The sequence below is a fragment of the Limanda limanda genome, chromosome 17 (genome assembly GCF_963576545.1).
Source record: "Limanda limanda chromosome 17, fLimLim1.1, whole genome shotgun sequence".
Classification (NCBI taxonomy): domain Eukaryota; kingdom Metazoa; phylum Chordata; class Actinopteri; order Pleuronectiformes; family Pleuronectidae; genus Limanda; species Limanda limanda.
In genome coordinates this window covers 13,160,538-13,187,039 of record NC_083652.1, presented here as the reverse complement: position 1 = coordinate 13,187,039, position 26,502 = coordinate 13,160,538, and the positions used below count along the sequence as shown (strand labels likewise).

Here is a 26,502-nt window from a genome sequence, read left to right as displayed (position 1 = left end):
ACAACTACTTTAGAGCTCAAACCTCCGCCAAAGCCCAACAGTCACTTTAAATTCTCCAGCTGCACCAAACAGTCCTCTGCATGTGCCGGATTCTTTTAAATCTGTGAATTATTTCCTTGGAACTCTCTATTTCACGATGTTATTCCTGGATCCGCCCCCTGATCCCGATTCCCTGACCTATAACACATCTGTCCACCAGGTTTCATGCTAATTGGTCCGGAGAGTTTTGTGTAAATTTGGTGGACGATAATAATTCCAGGCTTTTATAGAAGAATCTTTTATTGTCGTCACTTGTCACATAATTGTATAAAAGCCCTAATTGGGACGAGTCATTCTCCTAATACTTATATACACACTGAACACGTGTTCTGATAATGCTGCAGCACAGTGACTTTGGATGTGTCTCCTCCTCTGCTGGCTCCTTCTCTCCGCCTCCTTTCTGCTCCTCTCAGCAGTTTGGCACCTTCACAGCGACAGTTTCACGCCTCCTCCACCACCTCACGGCTTTTATATACACACACCCTGTCTCAGCCGGACTCACAACGTGCACGTAGTGAATATCCACTTCTGCTGAGTTTCTGTCCTGTGGATTTCCCACCAGGAGAAAACTAAGACAATCTGACCCCGTCCGGCCTCCGTGAGGAAACACAGACGAGCCACCTGCTGCTGAGTCTGCGTCCACGTGGGTTTGAAATAACATTCGTTTAAACACGATGCAGAAATATTTACATTTTCACGAGAAAGAGGTTTAAGGCGTTTGTGGCGAGTTGTTTAATCTTCTTGGGAATATTCATCGGAAGGTTCCCTGTAGTCGGCCTGTGGGCGAGGGATGGTGTAATCCTTGTCAGGGTCGATATCCTGAAACAGACACACACACAGATTGTCACTGCAGTAAATGTTCCTGATAAATTGTGCGTTCGTTAACCTCACAATGCAACGTGGCTATAATCGTCTCCAGTGGTGAAAAGGTCACGGGGCCCTAATGGCAGAGTGTGTGGATCCTGCTGGTTTATTACTCACTGTCATGGAGAATCCAGACTCGTAGGGCGAGCGCAGGGAGGCGTCGGGTCTCCTGCCTGGAGGAGGAGGAGGAGGAGGAGGAGGAGGAGGAGGAGGAGGAGGAGGAGGAGGAGGAGGAGGAGGAGGAGGAGGAGGAGGAGGAGGGAGGAGGAGGAGGGAGGAGGGAGGAGGAGGAGGGAGGAGGAGGAGGAGGAGGAGAAGGAGAAGGAGGAGGAGGAGGCGCATGATGCAGTTAATTATCGGTTCATTACAGACGATTCATCACAGACTGATCCTCAAACTCCACATTCATCTGGCTCACGTTGTGTTTTAAGCAGAACAGAAAGGATGTGAATGTGGATTTGTTGCTCTTTTGTTGTTTGTACAGTAAATCAAAATAAACAACACTTTCCTCCCTCTGCAGATCTAAATAAAACACACCCCTGTTCAGGTTTGTTTAAACCTTTGTCTTTCGACCAGCAGCTGGATTGTGTTGTGTGTTGTGTGTTGTGTGTTTGCAGAGTCTCGTCAAGTTAAGCTCCAGCTACACTGTGTGGTGTTGCCGCTTCATTATTTACCATGACTACAATATTGCCACCACCAGGGATGTTGTGTTTTCAACCCTGTTTACGTTTCTGTGTTTGTTCGGATCAGGGGACAGATCCAGGAAGTTTTTCACTTTCTTTCACATTGTGAGATGAGACGTTTTTCTCAGGGAAAAGTTTGTGGATCTACAAATCTGGCAAATGTAGAGAACTGATATGTTTGAATTTTTGACTTTCTAGTCAGATGAAGTTTAATAGTCTCACCTTAATGTCATTTAATCTGAAGAGAAAACATGGAGTAGATGGATCATAGGCTCCTGCTATTAGGATATTTATGGTCATAGGATAAATTATTAATTGATCAAAAGAAAATCAATCTGCTTCTTTTCTGGAATCGACGCATCATTCAAGATATTTTTGCAAAACTGTTAAAATATGATGATGAAGATAAATGTTTCATTATTATTTTTTTGCCTTTGAAGGATTGAGATTTGTTCCTGAGTGAAGGTTGTGTTTTTTAATTCTTTATGACAATAAAACATGATGTAGATTCATTTCCACTGTGTTTGCACTATGCATAAGAAGTATATCAGATTATAAAGTGAACTTATTGTTCTTCTTCATACCTCTACTGTTCTCTCCATCCGACTCAAAGCTTCCGTTTTCTCTTCCTACCTTCGGACTCCTCAGCCCTGGGATGTCGGCGCTGGGACTGGTCCAGCCGGCGAAGCTCAGCGGGACTTCCTGTGACTTGGCCTCGCCCCGGCAGAGGAAGGACACCTGGGACAACCCGTGTCCCATCAGTAGGACCCAGCCGTTGGCCACCAGCACGATGCTCAGCACCGGGTCGTCCCACTGAGGCCGGCGCTCCAACTCCGGGTTCCCTTTGGTGAGCATAGTGATCCACACCACCCAGATGCTGGCAGACAGCAGCAGCGTGAGGAAGACCATGGCGGCCTGTTGTCGGCCCTGCTGGTTGGTGGGCCCGGTGTAGCTGTAGCTGTGCGTGGAGCAGGAGCGGCACAGGAAGTGCATGGAGAGGATGAAGCTGATGGCCAAGAGGCACAGCACGTAGATCTGCAGCATGACAAACTCCTCCTGGCTGTACTCGCACGGCCCCTTGTCGCGCACCAGCACGAGGATCAGCCACTGTGTGGAGATGATGACCTGCACGACGAAGAGCCCCAGGGCCACGGCGGGCTCCCCCCAGCCCCGGGCCGCCGCGAAGCCCAGCAGGGCCAGGCAGCGAGCCAGCAGGCAGGCGAAGGCCAGGGAGAAGAGCACGCTGAAGAGGAAGATCCTGGTGGGGCAGGTCTGAGAGGTCAGGCGAATGATGAAGGCGAAGGTCAGGCCGAAGATCCCGGCCGTGGCAAACAGGAACATGGACATGCAGGCCACCGTGCCCCCGATGCTGCTGCGCTGGGTCTTAGAGGAGACACAGATCCACAGGGACCAGAGCAGCAGGCCCAGCAGGAGGCCCATGCTGAAGAGGAAGCCCGAGGAGGCCAGGGTCTCCAGGACGATCCCCCATGCCGCCCGGCGGTCACACAGGTACCTGTACACGGGGTGCAGGCCTTTGCCGCAGCCTGGCACACCCTTCAGGGAGGTGGCGTTGGAGGAACCCGAGGATGTGGCTGTGCTGTTGATTGAGGGACCGGTTGAGCTGCTGTTGGCCGACTGGCTCAGGCATGTGAGGTAGAGGAGGAGGAGGAGCGAGAGAAGGGATTTGTGCTCCACAGATAAAAAGGCCATGTTCATCTCGGTAATCCACGCAGGGATTCAGTCCTTCCTCTAAACCCCTCTTTGATAAGGCAGCTGGTTTTTACTCTGCTGGAACAAAACAGCACAAAGTATTGAAGCACAAGTTTCACAGGACAGGATAACTGGAACATTTAAAAGAAGGAGGGAGTGTGTAAACATGTCAGAACAAGGCGGAGGAGAGAGTGAGCCAAGACGCTGAGTGGAGGAGGAGAAGTGCAGCTTGTAGTTCAGGTCGGGACAGAGAGTGAACGCTGGCAGATTAAAGTTCATATGTGACGGATAGAGATGTTCACCCCCGATAAGTCGACTGTCACTTCCTCTAGTCGCTGACAGAGCTTTTGTTTCGGCCTCGGAGATTCAAAGATAAACATCTGTAGGTTTGAATATGAACCAGGCCTTTAAAACTGTTTAAAACAATGGCTGCTCTTCAATTCAGTCTTATTTCTATATCTAATATAAGAGAATCGTGGATTTTAAGTTCTGGATGTGATTGTTGTCTTATTATACAAGCTGCTATAACTCCAGAACTCTTTGACTATATAGAAAACATCTGTATCTGAGTTGTGACTATGACATAAACTATTGTGGTGCACATCACAATAAGAGGCCGAGTCCCAAACCCTCTATTAGAAAACAGCCACTTACCTTTTCTTATCCTCTGGGATGTGAGTCTTTAATTTGACGCCTCACTCACTGTCTCTATCCCGACGGTGTGTCCATGTCTCGGCCAGTACAAGGGAACAGGAAGAGCACGGGATGAGGAAGAGCGGAGAAGCTGCTGTAGCCAACGAGGAGAGAGAGGATTGTTCTCACCTCACGTCAAACTTTGGGTAAGAGTAAGAGAAACCTGCACCCCGTACTCACACCTTCCATTCAGACCCCTCCTGCTCCTCCTTCTCCCCTGTGCCCCTCCCTCTGAGAAGAGGTGGGGCACACACACCTTCAGGTTATGATACATACACACACCTACACACACCTACACACACACACACACACACACACACAGACACACACACTCATAGGCAGGGAGGGATCACTCCTCCCCCCAGTTTATGGATCCAATTTCCCACAAGAATTTGCAGAGATGTTCCGTCATGTGAAAACAAAGGGGTGAGGAGCAGGGTGTGAGGGAGGGGGGGTGAGGAGCAGGGTGAGTCCAAGTGACTCAACAGAACAGGACCGGGCCGTCGCCGTAGTTACCGGTAAATCACAGCAACAACAGATTGACACTCGGTGCGTTTTGCCGCAGGGGGAGAAGTGTCAGGAGTCGAGAGTGTTTTCCAACCGTTTGTGTTTTTATACAAGTCTCCACCCAACGCCTCGACTCGTGCCTGCACACGCACAGAGTCGAGAAGCTGCTCTCACTTCCACCTGAAGTCAACACTCACACACTCAGGTGCTGCAGCAGCCATGAGGGACCGAGCTTTATTTCTGTTAAACAAACATAAACACATGTTTTTAACGGATTATCCTAAAAGCACTAACGTCTCCCTGGTGTGTGTTGTTCTGACGAGCTTGAGGACCTCAAGCATGACAGGGAAACATTCGTGTTCAGACTCCCAGTCGCCCCGGTTGCAGATAAGGGATTGTTATTTTGCAGAGTAACCATGGCAACCTGGACGGGAAGGATGCTGTTTGGACAATAGCAGCGTTGAGGGACACTAGCCACGTGGCTTCGGGGGTTTGATGAATGTCTTGTTTTGGGGCCTCGAGTTTACAGATGGTAAAGTTCGTCCGTTTTCAGTCTTCAGAGGATAAACACAACTGATTTCATAGACTGTTGCCGCTGGTAACTAATAATCCTCATCTTAAACTCACCAAGTGATTTGTTAATTTCATGATCCTGCCTCTTGAAGACAGTAACATCTTTACGGATGTTTTAACGACCTCTGACACAGGTAGGAATTCCTAATTTATTGTCCCTCTTAGCTGAGAAAGGTTGTGAAGCTCAGACCTGTTGTGTCTCCAGCTGGGACGTGTGTGATTCATCCGTCCTCACCTCCCTCTTCTCGTGTCTTACCAATGTCTTACATCCATTTAGAAAATCCTTATATCACACCTAACTACTATTTAATGTCAAGATGATTTACTTTCAACAGAGAAACATAACATCATAAAGCCTGGAGGATGTAGTCAGGTCTTCATTCCACTGCGTGATTTGTGAGATCTGAGATGATAAAGAACAGTTTCTCGTTTCCATCAAAGAGCTTAAATCATCAGTAATTATTATTAGTTCTCAAAAAGAACCGTAAATGAGACGTAGTAGAAGCAGAGTTAATCTCAGATTAGTGATATCGTTATGTTAATATTTTCATCCTCTTACTTCTGATTTATTTAAAAACCCAACGTGCTTTATGTATTTATGCATTTAGGTGTTTGAGAAATAAAGAGGGACGACATGATTACTAAAAATAGACACATTTTACTGCAGCTATCAGAACAAGTCACAGTTCATCTGGTGTGTTATTGTGAGTGAAATACAAAACCTACAGAATATACCTTTTATTTCATTTGTTCTCTAAAGGAGGGATTCAAACAGCAGCAAGGAGAGAGGGAGGTGGAGGGGGGGCTGAAGGGGGGGTTCCTCCTCCGTGATCACGTGAAAGTGCATTGTGTCGTTTATTTGTTTGTTTTGTTGCCGATGGCGGCGCGTGGCACCTGCTCCTTGCATCTCGAGGTGTTTCACAGCAGCCGGGTGCACAAGGAGTAGAAAACACAATGCAAAGACTAAAAGAGGGAGGAAGTACAAAAGGTCAAAGGTTCAACTTAGCGCAAAGATATTTACATTTTTATAGACAGCTAGAAGCAAATACAGTTTACAGAGATAACTTGTGTTTTGCTTGCGTCCATTGCCGAGGATGAGGGGGGGGGGGGGAGGAGAGAACACTCGTACATGGACGAAGGGGGATCGGGGGTGTGGAGGTGTTTTTCTCGTCTTCTCATTTCAAGTATATATATAGTTTTATATATTTATATATATATATACATATACATACTGTACACAGTATTATATCATAATAATATCAATATAATGATATAAAAATAAGAACATTATTATATTTTTCCACTCAGTGGAGTAAAGCATGAGGTAGACAGACGAGAGGGCGTTAGGGGGGTTCGCTGGGGGCCTTATCGCGGCGTGGCCAGCCGAGGCGGAGAGGAGGCCGGGTCACGAGGACCAGGCGGAGGACAGGTGCAGACGAGCGAGGAAGGCTGGAGGCAGCAGGGTTAGATGATCCCGTATTTGGCCAAGTCGCTGAGCTCCATGTCGCCGAAGGCTTCCCATGGGCAGACCACTGTGATGTCTGTGCCCAGGCCCTCCATGCCGGGGATGTCGTCACCGAAGCTGGAAAAGAAAAGAGCGAAGAGACACGTCAGGATCAACAGAGACTCGACATCACTCCAGTAAATATCATGGTTTGTGTTTGTTAACGAGGTTGAAGGGTGTTTACCAGTGGTGTATAAAGTACTTGAAAGCCATACTTGAGTAAAAGTACAGATATCTAACCTGAAAGTGACTGCGGTAAAAGTAAAAGTCACCCATCAGAAAATGAGTAAAAGTCTTAAAGTAGCTCATATTAAAAGTACTTAAGTATCAAAAGTATCTGGTGTTGAAATGTACTTAAGTATCAAAAGTAAAAGTACAAGTACCAAAATTAAAAACGCAAAGTGTTTTTTATAGTAGGCCTATACAGACACAAAACAACCGAAATGTTTATCCTCAAGATTTATCTCAACTGACTGAAAAATTTTAACAACAATATGAATAAAATGTATATAATGTATAATTTTACAAATTTTGAACCCTAGATGAGAGAGAGAGAGAGAGAGAGAGAGAGAGAGGTGCGCCGTGCGCCGTGTGTAGAGGCGTGCGGCGCCAGCCTCCGCTGCTCAAGTAACGAGCCAGTTTGAGAATGTAAGAAGTAGAAAGTACAGAAATGTGTTCAAATGTAACGAGTAAAAGTAAAAAGTCGTCAGGAAAATAAATACTCAAGTTAAGTACAGATATGTGAAAAATCTACTTTAGTACAGTAACGAAGTATTTCTACTTGGTTACTTCCCACCACTGGTGCTTACCCCTTCTGGCCGGGTTTGGGCGCCTTGCTCTTGAATGTACGAGCCGCCCTCTGCTTGAACTTGGGGGGGCCCTTCTTGGGTGTGGTGGGGCCGGTCGTGGCGCCGGGGGCCAGGGCGCTTCCTGCTGGGGGGTTGGCGTTCATTTCTGCTGAGGGTCTCTGAAACACACAGGGGGCACATCTTTGAGTTTTGTATCATCACACATGCGCTTTGATCCCCACCCACTCTCTCTCTCCCTCTGGTAATCCGGTTTCCTCTCAGCTCTCAATGCCAATCAGGGGAGATTATGCAGATTAGTCTGAGCGGACAGATTAGCTCTAATCCCTCAGTGGACTAATTGCCCTTCTCGAACAACGAGGGGGGGCGGCTTCTGTTCTTAACCTCAAACTTCTTTTCCGTTGGGATTTAAATCCAGCTGCCGACGTGTGACGTGGTGGAAGTCAAACACTGATTTTTGGATTATGACTGAATCGTGAAGCGCTGCAGTGACAAGATGGAGGACGACCATGTTGCCTAATCTCCACCTCTTGCCCCCCCCTTCTCTGACGGCTGACACTGTTAATCCCAATCAGGTAGTTCTGGAAAACCTCGCTCAGCGCCAGCAGCAGATCTACGCTCCGAGGTCAACTGGGCTTTTCCTGAGTGACCATGAGTGATCGGCCACCTGCTGCTGATCGTTGCCCTCGGTGTCAATCCTCTTTCCTGCGGGAATTAGAAAACCCACACACCTGTTCTCCTCTTCAAGTTTCTCTTAACCTATCGACTCAATCTGTATAAATCCCCTCAGGAAGCAGCAAGACTGAGTTCTTCTATTCCTCCCTATTCCTCCCTATTGTGTTGTTGTATTTAGTGTTGAACTATGCAGCTGTCTTTGTTGTATTATAAAATAAAAATTCAAAAAACAGCAGTAAAACATTTGTCTTTTGTAAAAAATACAGGCTGCCAATAAAAAGCCAAAGTTAAAGCAATTTAAAAGCACATAAAAAGTAGAAAATTCTCTTTTTCTTCACTCCTTGTTTTTTAGTTCATCTTCGTCATCAAGGTCAAACTCGTCCTCGTCAGTCATGTCTCACTTAGTGGTTTCTATAATGAATCCAGCACCTTGGACATTATATACATAAATATAAACACACACGTAGGGGCAGTATCAGGCCGTTGAGGTCATTCAGGTCGAAGCAACAGAATTAGTTCTCACCTGTTGTCACAGATTTTCCCGTGAGGCCGACGCCGATCTCTCCTCAAGCTGCTTCAGTCCGACTGTGTGAAGACGAGTTGCCTCCGCCGGGCTTTTATATCTTCATCTGTAATCCCAAACTTTTCCACCAGGCCCTCCCCACCTGTGAGGGCAGATGTCAGAGATCAGTCGGGGGGGGGGGTTATTGGGCTTATCCATGTGAAGCTCAGCGAGGCTGCGTGGAGCCGAGGAGACGACCTGCTGCTGGCGACTCACGTCCATGTGACACCATGACCTCACATGTGCCGTCGCTTGTTGTTGTTGTTCAGAGACAAAGGGACAAAAAAATCATGATAAGAGACTAATATAGTTTGATATAATCCTTGATTAATAGTGGCTTCTTCTTCCTGTAATAGAAGTTGGATGTTTAACTGTTCAACTTATTTACAATTTATGTATTTAATAATCCAAGTTTTGTCAGGTTCTTGATTTTGTTGTTACTAGATTTTCAAATGATGAAGATGAAGGAATCTCCCTCATCTTCATCGACATACACGTGATATGTCAGACAGCCTGGAGGAGGTGGAAAGAGAACCGCCCTTAACTGGTTTTATGATTGGAACTGGATTATGAAATGGAGACATTTGCAAAGATCATCATTTCATTCTCACTTCGATTCCCTTCATCACATTTCTTTCAATTCAGAGTTAATCACGTTCCAATTTGTAATTTCCTCTGAACCTCAGAACCAGAGTTTGTCAGCGTCACTGTGGTAAAGCGGCGGCCGGACGACCAGTGATGTCATGTAATCAAACTGAGAAACACAAGTCACGTGTTTGCTTCTGACACGAGACGCTGATTTTCTGACATTAACTGGATTTAAAACAATAATCTGAAGAAGAAACTGACATTTCCTTTACTTTAAAGGAATAATGATACATAATCAATAATCAACAAACAAAAAGCAGGTTTGGACTTCGGTCAAATGTGCTTCACTCAGCCCAACGTGTCGTTTTCATCATGAGGAAAAGGAAATGATGATAAATATAAAGGTTCTTTGTCTACACAGGTGTGAAGCAACAACTTAAGATGTGTCTTCACATGTGGAGGATGACGAGGGAGGATCCTGGATTAGCCCGTTTGGCAGCGGGATCAATTCTGACACAACCGTCTCTATTGCTAGACTTTTTTATACACGCAATTATTAATTTCGCTCTATCTTGAATTCTTAACTGAAATATATTTTGATTTTGCAGAAATGTGAAGTGGAAGAAATCAAACGTCAACACATCCCAAACTCACACATCCCATTATGGTCTGTTTGACTCTAAATGACCTGGTGGTGGCGCTACAGGGATAATTAGAGTATAATCTAAATCAGTAGATGGAAAACATCAACATCTATAAACCAAATGTCTTGACAGCCAACTGAACAATCGACTGACACTCGCTCTGGCCCGGCAACGAAGATTTAACTTCTGACGAACGTCAACTCCAGCACGTCATGGATTAACCTTCAGATGAGATTCATTAGAGCTAAAGCTGTGATTAACAGTCTCAGTATAGATCTGTTTGTACTTTCTGAGGCCGAATATTCTTCTGATTCATTAAATTAACATTATATCAACAACATTTTAAAGTATATACTTGATTATAGCTTTTTTAAATGACATTTTTGATTATGATTTGATAGATTTGACGTATGAATTTGGTTTTGGGGTCATTTGGTTGATAAGTTTTTAAGAGCAGGTCAACATGTCTGATCCCAGAACCTGCACATCGAGAACCAGAGTCAGAGCCTCAGATCCAGAAGAGCTGCGTCAGAGTCTGAACACTTGATGATGGGTTTTGTATCAGAGCGAAAAAGACTGAAGCACAATTCATAATTCTCGTTTGCAGATAACTAACTAAACTATGTACTCAGATCAAATGAATAACAATAAACTGGGTTGATATCTGTTCATATTTAGGTCAATGTGTCAAACCTCAGATTTCACCTCCTCCTGCGGACGACTCACTAATTCTTCCACAAACGGGATTAACGGCTCGTTTCATAGAAACCAGTGAAGGAATCTGACGTCAGGCGTCTTTCACCTGAGGACTCGAGTGTGTGAGGAATGTGTTCAGCTTCAGGGGGCCGAGGTTTTTTACAGCTCGTCAAATCCATGTAAACATCAGAAAAGCACGACTCTTTCCTTTCATGAACCGTGTGATTGTGTGTGTGTGTTATACTTACATCTTTGTGAGGACAATTTTAGAAGGTGGGAACATTTTTCAAAGCCATGTTTGAGGGTTAGGCATTTAAGTTTTAGGCTTTTAGGTGTGATGGTTAATTCCAGGGAGGGGAACACATTGTGCAGATGAGTGTTATCACTAAGATGTAAGAATGTGTGTCTCATTATGTCTGGAGGATCATTGTCAGGACCAGTAGACGTCATGGCGACCAAAGCACAGTCCTAATGAGGCTCAGCGTGATTTCCAGGGTCCTGCTGGAGGTTAATGGTAAGATGTGAACTGTGGTCAGCTTCAGGTTAGGGTCAGAGTATGTACAGTATTAATAACACTATGCAAAGTCCCTAGCTAGGATGGCTGTGCGTCTGTGTGTGTCTGTTCTGAAACCATATACAGAGCTTTCATACAGGGCATGTGATCTATGGGATGTATGGAGGTCTGTGTCCAGTCCACCTAAAGCTCAAAGAAACCTTGAGGGTCTATTCCCGGCTCATAAACACAACTTTCTGTCTCACTGTCGGGTCCAGACAGGTCCAGACGGGTCCAGACCACCGTCTCTGCAGCGTCACTCAGGAGCTGAACCCGGCTTCTCCCCCGAAAATAGGAAGAAAGCGACCATGAACACAAACAGTCTGAAGTATTTAGTCAGAATCAGAAACGAGGTCCTGAACATTAAGGTGCTTTGCTTTTCTTTACTCTCAAGGCTAAAATATGAAATAAGCTGTAAATTCCCAGGAGCCTTGCACAAAGAAATAATGACTCCCATCACAGTTCGGTCTGGTTTCATGATTTCATCTGGGAAATGAAGAGAACTATGGAGACTTGTTATTTCTGCAAAGACTAAAGACAATGCTTCTATCAGAGGTTTAAGGACAGGTGAGCTGCACTTAAATGTACTGGACAGAAGTGGATTGTGCTGAAGGAGGAAGGACTCGATGCCTCAGAGCAAGACGGTTCCTGGTTTGAATCCCGGTCACTGTGTCTTGACTTTGCATGATCTCCCTGTAAATGTGAAGGTTCTCACCAGGTTCTCCGGCTTCCTCCCAAACTGGACTTCCTGTCCAAACTCTGCTGGTGACCTCTCCAGGATAACTTATTGTATTTATTGTTATTTTATTAATACGCTGGGAGAGGGATCCCTCACATGCTTCTCTCTCTGAGGTTTCTATGTTTCTAAATAGGTCTTTGTTGTAGTTTCTCCTCTCTTAAGGTTAAAAACAGAGGATGTTGCACCTTGTTAAACCCAATGAGACAAACTGTGATTTGTGATTATCGTCTATACTTTAAAATGATTCCAAACGTTTCGGTCCCATTTGAGTCCAGATCAGCAGAAACAGATTTGTTTGGAAACAATAGCGCTCACAGCTGATCTCTGATTGGGCGTTTTTTTGGTGACCACGTAGTCTTCACTGATTCGTCAGGCTCCTGTGACATGACCTCCTTCCAAAAGAAAACAACAGGCATTTGCTCCTAATTGGATAATTAATCACGAGTGTCACTGACCCTGTTCTTATGTGTAGGAGACGAGCTGTTATTCAGGAGATGAACTGTTTTAATCCGACACACACGAGAACATGGAGGGGGGGGGGGGGGGGGCTCCGCCTGCTTCAGTCACAGGTTCAGTGTCGACAGAGATCGATGCACAGCAGATTACACACAACCTGCTTTGAACAGGCGACACGTCCTAATCCCATCTGAACACATGCTGACACGTCCACAGCAGCAGCGACCTCTGACCTCTGACCTCAGCTGCACACTCGTATGATGACTCAGGGATTATTATCCTCAGAGGTAGACACAGTGCCGTCAGATTACCCCCCCTCATCCATTATCTCTATTAAGGTTTCTAGTCATTTTAATGAAGCTGTTTACTTCATTACCTTCAGCTCGTAGTTCCCCAAACTAGAAGAGAATCTAAACGATTGTGGCTCAGATATAAATAATATTTCGGTAGTGAAAACTTTATATGATGTTATTATTCGATGGCGTTCAGACGCTGCGGGGGGGACGTAGGAATCGAGCGTTTCTCCTGAGCCTCAGCTCGGGTTCATCTGTGTGAATGTTTGATTCCAGATGTTCTGACTGCTGAAGCTAATCAAGATTCTTTTTTAAATACCAAAGAATCATCTCTTTCGGTATATTATTAAAATCTGCTTTAGTTTCTGTTTGATCTGCCTGATGTCTGATGTTGGCCTTTGTCCCAGTACACAATATAAAATAGAATAAACAATAATGCCGACATGTTGTTTATTCTATTTTTAATTGTGTACCTTGTTATTACGTCTGCCTCCTCTTTTATGTCTCTTGATGAAGAAGAACCTTTTCACTTGGTGCTGCATGAAGATAATATTAATTAACTGTTGTTTCTGTGACTCGACACCAAAACACGTCTGATTCGTGCTTTACATTAGTTCGCCTCCTCTGCCACTGGATTGAAATTCCTCGCCACAGGCTCACAGAAATTCACTTCAAATGCAACTAATGATTTTTTTCTCATTCATGCAAAAACATCATGCATTTCCATTTCCTATCTCCACGCTCCTTTGAGCTTTAAAGAGTAGAATCCCTTCAGTCTCACCAGCTCCAAATCTTTCACTTTTACAGCAGCTGGCAAATTCTCTCGGACGCAAATTTATCTTCAGTTAATAAATACATTTTCTCTCCGTTTCATTAACAGGATTCCTTTTTTCATATACTATATATTTCCATTTAAAATGATCTCTCTGCTGCTGGACAAGCTTGTAAAGAGTATTTTCTCACACGTCATTATATCGTCGTGTTTTTAACCGAGGTGACAGGCTTTGTTTTCAGGAACTTTTATCCGCTCGTGTGTTTCGGTTTCTAACCCGTTTTCCTTTGTGTGCCACTGTTATGTAAGACGCTAAGACGCCATCGTGCTGAACTAATTGGACCCTGGGTAGAATTCTCTGAAGGCCAAATTGACCTGAATCTCACTTCACAGGCTTACACGCGCCCGGTCGTCACGGGCGCCACTCAAAACAGTTTCAGGAACCGTTTAAGTCGTCGCTGAAGACGGATCCTTAACCAGTGAAAAGACCCAGAGGATGTTTGTGGAATTATTTAATTCATTCCAGCCTACATACAATAAAATACTTTATCTTTAAATACACTGGGAGCTATTAATCCATGTGGGAATAGTAATAACAATAAAACAAGGTGCTAGAAGCTAAAAGCTGGCGTGAGTGGATGTGGAGTTTTGGGCGAGCTGGAGTTTCTGTCGACTCTGGTGGATCAGGAGTGAAATTGTTTGGTTGTTGGTCGTGGAGCCTTGTTTCAGTTTGAGTTGTCCTGTCAAGACACAAACATCTCACCCATCAACACACTTTGTCTTTTAGAATTCGCTGCAGTCTCCTCTCCACCAACAGTGCATTGTGGGTGTACAGCTCCTCCCTGGCTGGTGCATCCTTCTCCCTCTTTCCTCTACAACTCCTCAGCGAGTCTGGAAACTTTGATTTCAGTGCAAAGCTGCAGAACTTTTTCCACAGAGGAGTTATAGCAAGGTCCCCTCTGCCATGAAAGCCGATTATTCTTCCCCTCACATGGAGGCGAGCTGTGAGATACATGTGTAGCAGCAAGAACGTGGGCGTGCAATTATTAATGTGCCATATTTCATTTGAGGCAGGAATGAAAACACTAATGGAGAGCGAGGCGGCGGCGGTGGAAAGCTCAGATATAACCGGGAGCCATAATGGCAAAGTCAGAGTATAAAACAGGGAAATAAACATTCACGCTGCACAGAATTGTCTGTTTGTTGAAACCCGACCTTGGCTTCGATGTTGTATATGAATCAGAAATGAAAGCAAGGACAAAATGAGACACAGTTGAGGGGAACTTACACTTCAGTGGTTTTACAAACCCGTCCACACTGTTACTGTCGATACAACCTGTTGTTCTGATGTGGGATCTGACAGAGGATGATTGGATTCAGTCTCGGTGAAGGGAAAGAATATTAAACAGGAGAGAGAACTTTGTAGAAGTAGAGTTTTACAGATCGCCTACACGTCATCTATTCTCCCACTGATCTGGTCAGTCGAGTGAAAACAGGAAATTTCACAGTCAAATGGACTGATGAATAATGTGAAACTGTGAGAGAAGAGTTGCCGGAGTTCAACGAAACTTGCTGCAGATCTCGGGACCAAATCAAACAGCGGCCACACAAACCAAAAGATCTCATAGAAGCTTCAGGTGAAGAGTCTCAGAAATCCACTGAGTCCCAGAGCGACAAACAGACAATGTTATTTCTTTGATTTGTCTTTCAACAGCTTCGCTCATTATTTACATTTTAACAGATTACACCCTGAGGACTCATCACACTGTCACTCTGCTGCAGTGAGAAGCTTCTAAACCTGTTTTATATATATGTATGTGTAACACTGTGCTAATGAGATGTGAGGAGACAGAGAAAGGCCCAAAGTAGCTCTGATTCCTGCAGGAGAGGAGAGAGAAAGGGATGCGTTTGGTTTTCACTCCTCCTGACAAGCGAGGACTCTCTCTCTCTCTCTCTCTCTCCACACTTTGCCCACACGCTGATAGCAGTTGAGTGGGAGTCGAGCGGCCGAGGAAGCTCCAGAGCGACGAACAGAGGAACTGAGGTACAGTAGACGGGAAAGGGCGCCGAGCAGGTCGGAATGGGTGGAGGCTAAACGATGGAGCGGCTGGAGCTATAATCTGGGCTTTAAGGCTTCCGATGGTATTAAGGGAGGACACTTATTAGATTGGGGCCCTTTCTCCTCAGAGGCAGAGACTAATTGGATATCACCAAATCAGAGAGCTTGACATCGGCGTGACGCAGGACGGGAGGTGGATGACGCTCGAGTGCGATGGAGCCGCTTTACAGGTAGTGGATGGAGGCTGATGGAGCCGAGGCAGTCGGGAAATCAGTGCAAACGACCATGCAGAGGCCTCTGTGCTGGTAGCATGATGTCGTGTGCACATGCAGCCCAGCGACATGTCAACATCCTGAGGGAGGAACAGGGGGAACAAGCTCAGGGATGCATGCGTGTACATGAGAAGAACAAATGCTTTCTCTGTAATTAGATGTCTTCATATCACGCACATCTGGAGGCAGAGGAGCTGCCAATCAGATCCCTGCACTGCTATAAATAACAGAAAGGGTTATAGAGACATGTAAGGGAGAGAAAGATGATAGATTAAAGAAGAGGAAGATGAGTGGTGGAGAAATAAAGAAGTAGAAGGTTATTCAGTGTAGCAAGCGCCTGGAGGCGTCCCTCAGAGAGAGACACAGCTCGGTCCCGCTGAGGGAAACGAGTCTTCTGAGTTGATGGGATGTGATTTTACATTCTGCACTGTCACTCACGCAGCTTCCCTAGAACTCTCTGCAGCCCTGCTTCATTTCACGTGTGTTTCCTGTGTTTCTCTCTCTCTCCGCCGGCAGACCTGATGAATGCTGCACATATTTCTGGATTGAAATGAAAAGGAACGAGACATTAAAAAGAAAAGCTTATTTATGAGTATTTTTTTATGCTCTGGATAAAACATTAGCTTTGAAAAACACTGAGGAGTGTGTCAGGTACACTGGGAAATAAATGCAGGGATGAAATAATTAGTTGTTTTACTGCTGCACTCGTCTTTTAAGAGGAACATCTGGAACATCAGGATCAACATTCTGGATAAATACACATATGTGACACAGGTACAAACATACACACACTGACACGTTTGATTGGCCTATTTCTTCCACATCAGATAATGAACATGATGAATCCATTTATTTATGGTTGTGTCTTTGACTCCAGCCCATTAATTCACATTCTGTTCAGCTGTATTATTCAGTCCCTTGTTTGCTCCAGGCCGGTTTCTCCCTCGGCTAACGAAATCCCATCTCCAGCACACAGGGTGCTCATTAATACTTAACGCACTCTGCAACAATGCCATGTTGTGATCATTAAATCCCAGAATACACGGTATAGATCGTGTATGCTTTGAGCGACTGTGAAATAATAAAACTGACGGTACGCTGAGCACTTTTAAAAACAAACCCTGTGACCCCGAGAACACGACAACTGGATTCTGGTCCCTGAAGGTTTCGCTCCAGCTCCACAGAAACCTGGTTTTCTGGATATGATCGGAAACATTGATCTTGTGGACGGATCAGTGAACAGGCCCGAGGTCCAGTGGCTCAAAGGCTGAGGGGTCCATGGACCAGAGCCTCTGGTCAAAGGGATATTTCTTATTGGAAAGTGAGAGAGTTTATTTAAAAGTCGTTTTTTATCTCCTGATCCTCATCAGAGTTTTTTTTAGTCCACAGAGAATCCAGTGTTTTTTCATCTCCAGAGAGAATTAAAAGTTCAGCTGCAGATTTTCAATCAACATCAGAGTCTGACAGTTCTCCTTCATCGGCAAAGTGTCAGTGAAAGGACGACCAAAATAAAAGGACTTCAGAGAACAACGCAAAACAACGACCAGAGGAAACAAAATGACAGGGGGCTGCAAAGACACAAAACGACTACAAGGAGACACAAAACAATGACTTAGAGACACGGAACAAGACAGATACAGAGCAACAACGACACACAAAACAATGATGTACACAAACAAGATGCAAAACAACAACAAGACGCAAAAGAAACATTAAAAACACACAAAATAAAATAAATAGAGAGATGCAAAACAACTGCATAGAGATGGAAAACAATTAAAATGTGTCGAAGTTTATTTCATTCATCGACCGAACAAAACAATCACAAATTCTTGAATCTTGAATGAAAAGGAGCAGAGAGAAGAATAATCTGCCCCTTTTTCACAAGATATTAATAAAGAAAGCAAATAATTCAATCAGATTCATCAAAGAGACGATGAACAGCAACAAAGAGACAGAAAAATCTATGTCCCAGAGACAGAAATACAGCACAAGACACAAAAGAGATTCAAGAAGCTACAAAATAGAGACAAAGGAGGACGACAAAGACACAAAAACAAAAAACAACTACAATCACAAAAAAACTACAAAAGAGATGCAAAACAACTACAAACAAAGCAGTGTGTCTGTCGGTGTCTCGCTCATCAGAGACCTCCTGCTGCTTCTCCACAATGTGACTCCTCATGAAAACCTGATGATGAAAAAAAACATCAGTTCCAGATCAGTGTGTAACCAGTGTGCAGTGTGTTCATGTGTGTGTCCACTTGTGTATCTGTGCAGTGTGTTTACTGTGTCAGCCAGTTTCTTGAGTTTCGAATGCAACACGCTGATCAGCCTCCTCTTTACCAGAGGTGGAGGTTTCACTTTACTCCTCTGCAACGTGCACACACATCATAGCAAAGGACGACTGTGTGAGGAGAGTGGTCCCAGGGAGGATAAAGAGGGGGGGGGGGGGGGGGGCGAGAGAGAGAGGAGGACAGAACAGAGTGAGGAAGAGTTTGCAGAGAAGAAGAGAGGAGACAAGGGAATAGCTCCTTCCACCCCCTCCTGAGTTTTCACTGTCAGGCTCATATCTCATTAGCAGTGTTTGCTGGCGGCTCTCCTGCAGTCAGGAGGAGGTCAGAAGCTCCTGCAGTCAGGAGGAGGTCAGAAGCTCCTGCAGTCAGGAGGAGGTCAGAAGCTCCGGAGAGACGGAGTCACTGAGAGACGCTCCTTCAGCTTAATAACATTAAAGTCCAGAGAAGTGGAGAGACTCCGAGGAAGCGTCTCTCTCCAAAGAGCTTTCAGGAGGAGACTCTTTCGTGGAGCTAATTGTCAGAGCTTAGTATCAATGTATGTATTCAGAGGGGAGGAGAGGACAGAGGAGGAGAGGAGAGACGAGAGGACAGTGGAGGAGGAGACAAGAGGAAGAGAGGAGGAGAGGACAGAGGGGGAGGAGACAAGAGGAGGGGAGGAGACAAGAGGAGGAGAGGAAAGGACAGTGGAGACGAGACAAGAGGATGGAGGAGGATGAGACAAGAGGAAGAGGAGGAGGAGACAAGAGGAAGGGAGGACAGAGGATAGAGGACAGAGGAAGAAAAGAGAGGAGACATGAGGAGAGGAGAGGACAGAAAAGGGAGGGGAGAGAAAGACGAGTGGAGGGGAGAGGAGAGGGAGAGGAAAAGAGAAGAAGATGAGTGGACAGAAGAGGAAAAGAGAGGAGACAAGAGGAGGAGGAGGAGAGGAGAACAAGGTGAGAGGGAAGAAGACAAGAGGATGAGGAGAGGACAGAAGAGAAAAAGAGAGGAGGAGGAGAGGATAGAACAGAACAGGTGGAGAGGAAGAGGAAGGCCGGGGAGAATAAGATTAAAGACTGTGTGGTTGTTTTCATCGTATATATTTAATACATAATTCAGTTTATAATCAGTCTCTTGAACAACGTGTGAAAAACAGAGGAAAACAAAAATAAAGTTTGTTGCAGCATCTTAATTCCACAGTGGGGTCATCCCTCTTTTCCACCAGCAGGGGGCAGATGAGTGTTACTCAGCAGAGCTCAAACCTTCTTGTTCAGTAGCTGAGGTCCAGAGGATGAAGCATGGTTTCACACTGATGTTTTTATATCTATATATATGTTCTAGACATTTATATATATGTATGGTCTATATATATTTATATCTCAGCATCACACACACTTGCAAGCGTCAGATAATCGAGTGTGTGTCTTGTGTGTCTTGAGCTCAGTGGACATCAGTCTCTCTCTTATTTTCTTAGGTAAAAGTATTCCTTGCCACGCTACTACTACTACTAAACAAATATTAATAATAAACTTTATTTATACTGCACTTTTCATATAAATATTGCAGTCCCTAATGAAGTCAGCAATGAAACAAAAGTTTCATATAAAGGCACTGGTCGTAAGAACAAGATCAAATTAATTATATAAGATGGAAATAAGTCTTGAGATGTTTGTTAAAACTCTCAACAGAAGAAGCTTGTCTGATTTGTGGTGGAAGTTTGTTCCAAAACATTCCCGAACTTTTTGTGCTTCATTTTTGGGATCTTTAACAAGCTGGCAGGAGGAGACCTGAGGTGGGGAACATTCTTTCATCTAAAATCAGAAATGTACGAGGCTGCTTCACTGTTAAGAGACTTAAACACAATTTAAATCCTTTTAAAATCCATCCTCAGTGACACAGGACGTCAGAGTGAAGTCCCTCAAACTGCAGAGATGTGATGATACAACCGTCCACTGGTCCCCGGTCATCCAGGGACACGGCTCCTCTCTCGAGGTTTGGACCTTTTCTCTTTTTCTACCATCCTAAAAATAAAGATGACAGCTGAGAGGACGTGAGTCTGAGAGAAGCTGAAGAGGTCGTCGGGTGCAGCCGCTCGTCCCCGTCGCTCCTGCCTTCGTGTCACCAGTCGGTTCCAGGCGCTGGTTCACTGCCCGGCCTGGTGATACATGTGATTACACTGACCGCCGCTGACAACCGCAGAGAGAGAGAGAGGAGAGAGAGAGGGATGGAGAGAGAGAGAGAGAGGGAGAAAACTGATAAAGAGAAGGAGTCAGACACGAAAGGAGATGGAGGCTGTTATGTAAGGGGAGGAGGAGGAGGAGGCACAGGTGAGGTAAGGTAACTAAGATGAAGGTTAAAGAGGAAAATACCATTAAATATAGATTAAAAACAGTGTTTTAATAAAAACTCAAAACAAACTAGACCTTTGACCTTTAACCTTTGACCTTCAACCATCAAAATGTGCAATTCCTTCCTCTTTTTCATGCTATTAAGCTACGACAGGTTCTGGGTAATTTTTGGTCAAAGTTCATCCAAGTTGAACTCAACACGAAAAACAAATAATTAAGATTTACTGAGCTTGTAAATAAGTTAACTACTTGTGGCTTTTTATTTGGAATGATCTGAATCTGCCACAAAAATTTCTTGTTTTAACGCTTCTGTGACCAAACCTTTGAACTGAGGCTAAATAGATAAGTGAAGTAAATATACACAAATCCACACAATTTATAGCTAATGCCAAATGTATACATATAAATACAGTTTAGAGATTTGTGGATGTTAACACTGTTCTCTATACATTTATATACTTTTATACACTTTGTCTGCTCCTGCAGCCTCAGCTTGATTCCAGCTGTAAAGTTTAAGTTTAGAAAAAATCCCCAAAAAGAGCTGGAATCCAAGGATTTGGATAATTAGCAGGAGTGTGAGGCCAAGAGGAAAAGATGCAGAACAACAGAGGAGAGAACTGCACGGCTCAGTTTAACCAAACGGAATGAGGGATGGAGAGATGGAGGGATGGAGGGATGGAGGGATGGAGGGATGGAGGGATGAAGAGATGTAGGGTTGGAGGGATGGAGGGATGGAGAGCGATTGATGATAAGAAACGAGGGGAACAAGGAATGAGGGACTTCATGAGGGGAAAGAGACAGAGGAATGCAAAGAGAGAAGGTGCAGAGCAGATAGTTATGGATAGATGAGCAGATTGTGGCAGCGGCGGCGTGTTTGTGGTCGAGGATAACAATCATGTGAGGATGCTGGGGGGGGCACACATCTCACAGGGAAGAGCCGGCTCCGGCTGTTCCTTCATATTGTTGCACTCGTTGGCCTCTCGTGATCCGTGCCAGCTTGTTTGGGTTTGTGTGTTTGTGAATGTTATCAGATGTGTGAATCAGTGTGTGTGTGTGTGTGTGTGTGTGTGTGTGTGTGTGTGTGTGTGTGTGTGTGTGTGTGTGTGTGTGTGTGTGTGTGTGTGTGTGTGTGTGTGTGTATGTGTGTGTATGTGTGAGAGATTCCTGTCAGGGCTGTGTGTGTGGGGGGGGTGCAGGTCGGTTTGTTGGAGTTGGCTCGTCAGAGGAGCAGCGAGGCACCAAAGTAAACACAACATGAAACGATACAGTTGGATGAAGCTCTCGTGAGAAATAGGAGCAGGTTATACTGAGCAGCAACATGTACACACACAGACACACACACACACACACACACACACACACGCAGGGAAGTCGAACCCGATTATCAACACGCTGAAGACATGCTTAAATCATTTAGACTTTAAATTGAACAGCTCACGTCCCTAAAGCCCAGATCCTGCAGCTTGCAGGATTAGAACCAAACTCTGAGATTAAACTCAAAATGATGCGAGATTCAACTTGATCGCTCGTATTGAGACAAACGATTTCCTAATTGGGATTAAGTGTGTTTATGTGATCTCTGCGTAATGACAGGTTTGGGTTGCAGGAGGGAGAGAAGTGAGACTCTGCAGCAGCTTCTCTGTGGAGCTCAGTCTTCAGGTGGGAAATCCAGACGAGAGGCTCATGTTCATACAGTTCAATTTTTGAGCTTCACGTCACTGTAGATATGATATGAAGATCTCTCCAATCTCAACCTCAGCATCTTCTACCTGTGTCTTCTTCATCAGGAGATATTTGTATTAACTTTGGTTTTGACTCGCTCAGAGATCACGTTCAGCCGCTCCGGAGAACGTCAGCAGATTATCCTGAGTTCAGTGCAGGTCTGAAAGCTGCTTTAACGTTACGTGAATAAAGCTTCAACACGTTTCCTCATCCATGGTGATGATCTGCACCTCAGTCCCGTCAGGAAGATTTGAGCAATCGGAGTTAAATATTGGACCTTTAACTTATGAAACAAAATATTTACATATCTATGGTTTATTGAAATTTTGAGTGAGGGAGAAGTGGATGATGTTTGAAAGCATGCTACACAGAGCTGCTCAAGTTGAATAATATTATTTCATGGCATTTCTGTTTCTTTCCTCCTCAGTAACTAATTTATTCAGAAAGTTCATAAACGCCCAATCAGTTTATTTCACTACAGACCAAAAGGCCTTGGCCCTGAAATCAGGAAATTCCAGCTTCCTCTAGTTCAATGTGAGTGTTTTTCATTTCTGAGGTTGTTGCATGATTGAATCAGAGATTATTAATTTCTGAAAGAGAATCCCCCCCCCCCCCCCCCCCATCCTGGCGCCAGGTCTGGAGTGGAGACGAGGATGATGAGTCACTCCTGGTGAAGGATCCACCTGCAAACACCGAGGAGGATTAACTGATCCAGAACCACTTCATGTATCAGCAGGACTCGTGTTCCTTCAGCGATCGTCACAGTAGAAGTTCGTCTTCATGGTCACGATCTGTAAAAAGTGTCTGATCGGGGGGGTCGATGGAGTTCTTCTCCTCTTTGTCCTGAACAAACCCTCATGAAGCAGAGAATTGTTTTGGTACAGATTAGATCAGAAAGATATGAGACAGAGAGTTGGAGAGTTTTTTCCATTTCAGGTCCAGGAACAGCTGTTTAGGCCAAACTGAGATAAAGGTCTGCTCATACATTACAGACTTTGGGGGGGGTTATATCAGGAAATGTGAAATAAAATTTGTGTTTGGTGTTTTCTTTTGGGAGAAAATACTTATAATACAAGAGGAAGCTCCGCCCCTCTCCCCACCTCAGGAATTTTCAAACAGTCCCTGACAAGAAGCTTCATATTTATCGTTCAGACGGGAAAAGTGGAATCAAACTTCATCATCTATCTTGTGCAAAATAAAATGCCAGAAAACCTTTTAAAATGCAGCTTCTCCTGAGGCAGAAACTCCAAGTTGCAGAGAGGTCACTTCTAAACTGAACAGGCAGACTTTTATATTCTCTAACTGTTTTCCACCCCAATCTCTCAAATAAGTTCCCCGGTGCGTCAGGTTTCCTGGAAGTTTCATGAATAACCTTTTGTTCTCCATATTTCAGATTAATGCAACCAGATATGCGGCGGGCGTGGAGGGCGGCGAGGTGAAGTGAGGTGAGGCCTGATGAAACAAGTGGTGCATGTGTGGATTGGGGGGTTTTCTGATGATCAGGTAAAAGAAGCCAGGACACAGAAAACTTTTCATTTCAACATCCACAGATTTGAATCTCAACATCAAGTGCAACAACAACAAACAGATCTTCAGAAACAAGGTTCCAGAACCCATGAATCTTCACATTTGGCATTCACACGGCAGAATTCACAGCCGCAGGACACCAGAGGCATCAGAGGCTCGGAGCAGGTCCTGAGTAATGTCTGTCCTTCATCCCGTCTGGCCGGATCCTCCTCCAGCCCACGGGCGGCCGGAGCCAAGGAATGAGCTACATGGTCGCACGATGTTTTCACCGGCTCCGTCTGAGTCACTCACTCCTTCACGCGTCCACTGTTTTCAGATAGAATATTACAGTGACTCACCCGTTCAGAAAATAAACCGTGAAAACAAATCTGACCTCGTCCAATTAAAGCTGAACTTTTCCCTTTTTTGTTGTTGTTGTTGTTGTTGGACATGGTTTGTCCGCAGAGCCGCAGAGCAGCCTGAGGTCCACCTGCTCAGCCACCCGCGGAAACTCAACCCGGCCCAACCTGGTCAGAAATGTGTTTGTGCAGACGTTATTTGGATAGTTAACACATTTGTGGTTGTGCCCGCGTTATGAAATTCATGCTCTTTCCTGCAGTTTTTTACCTGAGTCTGGATTTCTCTCACCAGAAGCTCTTTCTTTCCTTCCCTACGTTGTCTTCATCTATCACCAAATCAAACCAGATGTTTCCCGCAGGCCACGACCACGACCCATCCTGTTTCTCATCTGCCACACGGTTATGAAACAAACGTCTCTGCGGTGCATCCGTAACATTTTTCCGTCACATGCACAGATAATCCCCAGCATCCTGCACACTACAGCAGTGTGCAGAACTAGTCAGGTAAGTGTCGATGATATTACTCGGGAAAATATATTAGCATGCTGATTGAGGATTGTTCATCTGTTCATCTAGCCTATTTCCATTAATTTATCCATCAATTGTAAAATATTTTTACAGACTATTCCAATTGTTTGGCTAACTATTTATATCTCTGGCATTGCATTAGTGTTTTTTTACAAACTTTTTTCTCATCTTATTCTACAGAACAATGCCACGTGCACTATTTCACGTGTGGAGACATTTCACCCCATCCAATGTAGAAGGAAAGACTGTGTACATTTGCAAATACTGTGCAAAGACCTATGTTAAGAATGACACAACGATGCAGAAGCATATAGTCAAGTGCCCAAAGTTTCCTCAGGGCTCAAATCAGCCTATGACACAACAAAATGTTTATATTTATGTCTGTATATGACAAGGTAAATACAGTTAGTATAAATTACCCACAACATTTCCAGTTTATTCCCGTTAATTTCCGTTAATTCCCGTTAATTCCCGTATATTCCCGTTAATTCCCGTTAATTCCCATATAAAGTTTCCAACTTTGAATATTCCCAGAATTTTGCAACCCTACTGACGAGAAGGAGTGAGAATAAGAACTGGAGGTGCAGCAGGAATACGACTTTACAGACGAGCAGAGAGAGAGAAAGAGAGAGAGAAAGAGGGGATATAAATAAAAACAGAGAGAATAAGAGCGCTGGGAGCAGAGGGATTAAAAACATTATGCATTTGACTGTACTTTTCCATTCAATCACCGTCTCCACCTCCTCTCATCCACCTCTCATGTCTGCGTCTAAGTTTAGGAACAAATTCTCAAATGACGCTGTTCACTCGTAAATCAAATCTGGAAGAAGCCGACCCCTCTCCTCCATCTTTGCTTTCCTCCTTTGTGTCGGTGCACGTCTGTGGATACGTGCAAACAGCCGAATGGAACCACATCACTGAGTATGTCTGCAGCTCCGTGTGCCAAAAACATCCAGGGCTGCAACAACATGAGCTTTCTCCTCCATCTCTCTCCCTCTGGATCCTGAGCTCACTCCCCCGGCCTCCCTCCTATCATGTCCACGGGGTTTATCTCCATCTCTATGTCTGTCTTAATGTTTATCTTTCTGTCTGAGGCCCGCCGGCTGCTGCCATATACACCGTTCTGCTATTCAGGTTTTGTTTACTGTCGGTGAAAGTCTGCCCTCGCACACACAGCTATTCGCAGATCTGAGCCAAACGTGATGTGGCGTTATGTAACGCTCAGATCTACGACACCAGATGGTTGTTTGCTCCGTCTCACGGCGGCATGTTCTGTAATGTGTCTGGTGAAGTGAGGCATGTGCGAGAGTGAATGATTAACCACAGGCATGCTCACGTTTATAGATTCAAGTTGGTGCAGCTTAATAATGCATCAAAACTGTGAATTAACAGAGCTTTGAATAATGATGTTTTTCACTGATCCACTTTTAACATCTGCTTAAACGTATGAAAGAGGAAAAACACTCTGCTGGCCAATTGGTGAGTTGTTATTGTAATGCATTATGTGAGTAAGCGTGACTAAAAGTACAGTAAGTAAAATCTTGGAAACGTTACCTCATCGGTGATCATGTTTGCGTCTGAGTCTGAGTCTGCAACGGTGGTGAAGACAACAACTCCCATGAGCCCACTCTGCCTCATGATGTCTTCAAACCAGGTGCTTTGATGTTGTTTTGATTAACTAATGCATGCTGGGAAATTTGTAAACACGCTGATCATATTTCTTTTCAGGAACATAAGGGAGTGAACTCTCTGCAAGACTTTCAATCAACTGAGATAACAAAGCCGGCACCGCTCATCTTTGATTGTGTTCGAGAAAAATAAATTTTAAAATAACTTAAATATGTTTACAAAAAGTCCTCCATGATGTTTTACAGTGCAGAGAATAATGTAAATAAAGATGGACGACACGTTTCCACTTCCGGATACGAAACTCGACCAATCGTGAGTCAGTCTCAGCTGTCAATCATTATGTTTTATCTGTTTTTATAGCATCAAATAAAGAATTAACACCAAATTAACAGAAAAATTACATCAGGGTGAAAAGAACTACCTACAATTGACTTTCTGATTTGGTC

General features: G+C 44.5%; 2 protein-coding genes across 2 annotated transcripts; both read right to left on the bottom strand.

Annotated features, from left to right (window-relative positions):
- Positions 1–771: 771 nt before the first annotated feature.
- Positions 772–3,302, bottom strand: LOC133023529 (G-protein coupled receptor family C group 5 member D). Its single transcript, XM_061090592.1, has 3 exons — positions 2,171–3,302; positions 1,021–1,076; positions 772–858 (listed from the first exon to the last, which is right to left on the bottom strand). Exons 1-3 carry the CDS (start codon positions 3,300–3,302, stop codon positions 772–774), a joined length of 1,275 nt encoding a protein of 424 aa, XP_060946575.1.
- Positions 3,303–6,533: 3,231 nt separating this feature from the next.
- LOC133023559 (retinal cone rhodopsin-sensitive cGMP 3',5'-cyclic phosphodiesterase subunit gamma-like) lies at positions 6,534–7,525 on the bottom strand. The gene is made up of 2 exons (XM_061090627.1): positions 7,383–7,525; positions 6,534–6,651 (listed from the first exon to the last, which is right to left on the bottom strand). Exons 1-2 carry the CDS (start codon positions 7,523–7,525, stop codon positions 6,534–6,536), a joined length of 261 nt encoding a protein of 86 aa, XP_060946610.1.
- Positions 7,526–26,502: the final 18,977 nt, after the last annotated feature.

What these genes read in the sequence shown, in the direction of transcription:
- LOC133023529 (XM_061090592.1), bottom strand. Translation starts at nt 3,302, where the DNA reads ATGAACATGGCCTTTTTATCTGTGGAGCACAAATCCCTTCTCTCGCTC. An exon ending in GGATGGAGAGAACAGTAGAG is followed by an intron (nt 1,077 to 2,170) that starts GTATGAAGAAGA and finishes CTCCTCCTCCAG; the next exon opens with GCAGGAGACCCGACGCCTCC. An exon ending in AGTCTGGATTCTCCATGACA is followed by an intron (nt 859 to 1,020) that starts GTGAGTAATAAA and finishes TGTCTGTTTCAG; the next exon opens with GATATCGACCCTGACAAGGA.
- LOC133023559 (XM_061090627.1), bottom strand. Translation starts at nt 7,525, where the DNA reads ATGAACGCCAACCCCCCAGCAGGAAGCGCCCTGGCCCCCGGCGCCACG. An exon ending in CCCAAACCCGGCCAGAAGGG is followed by an intron (nt 6,652 to 7,382) that starts GTAAGCACCAGT and finishes TTTCTTTTCCAG; the next exon opens with CTTCGGTGACGACATCCCCG.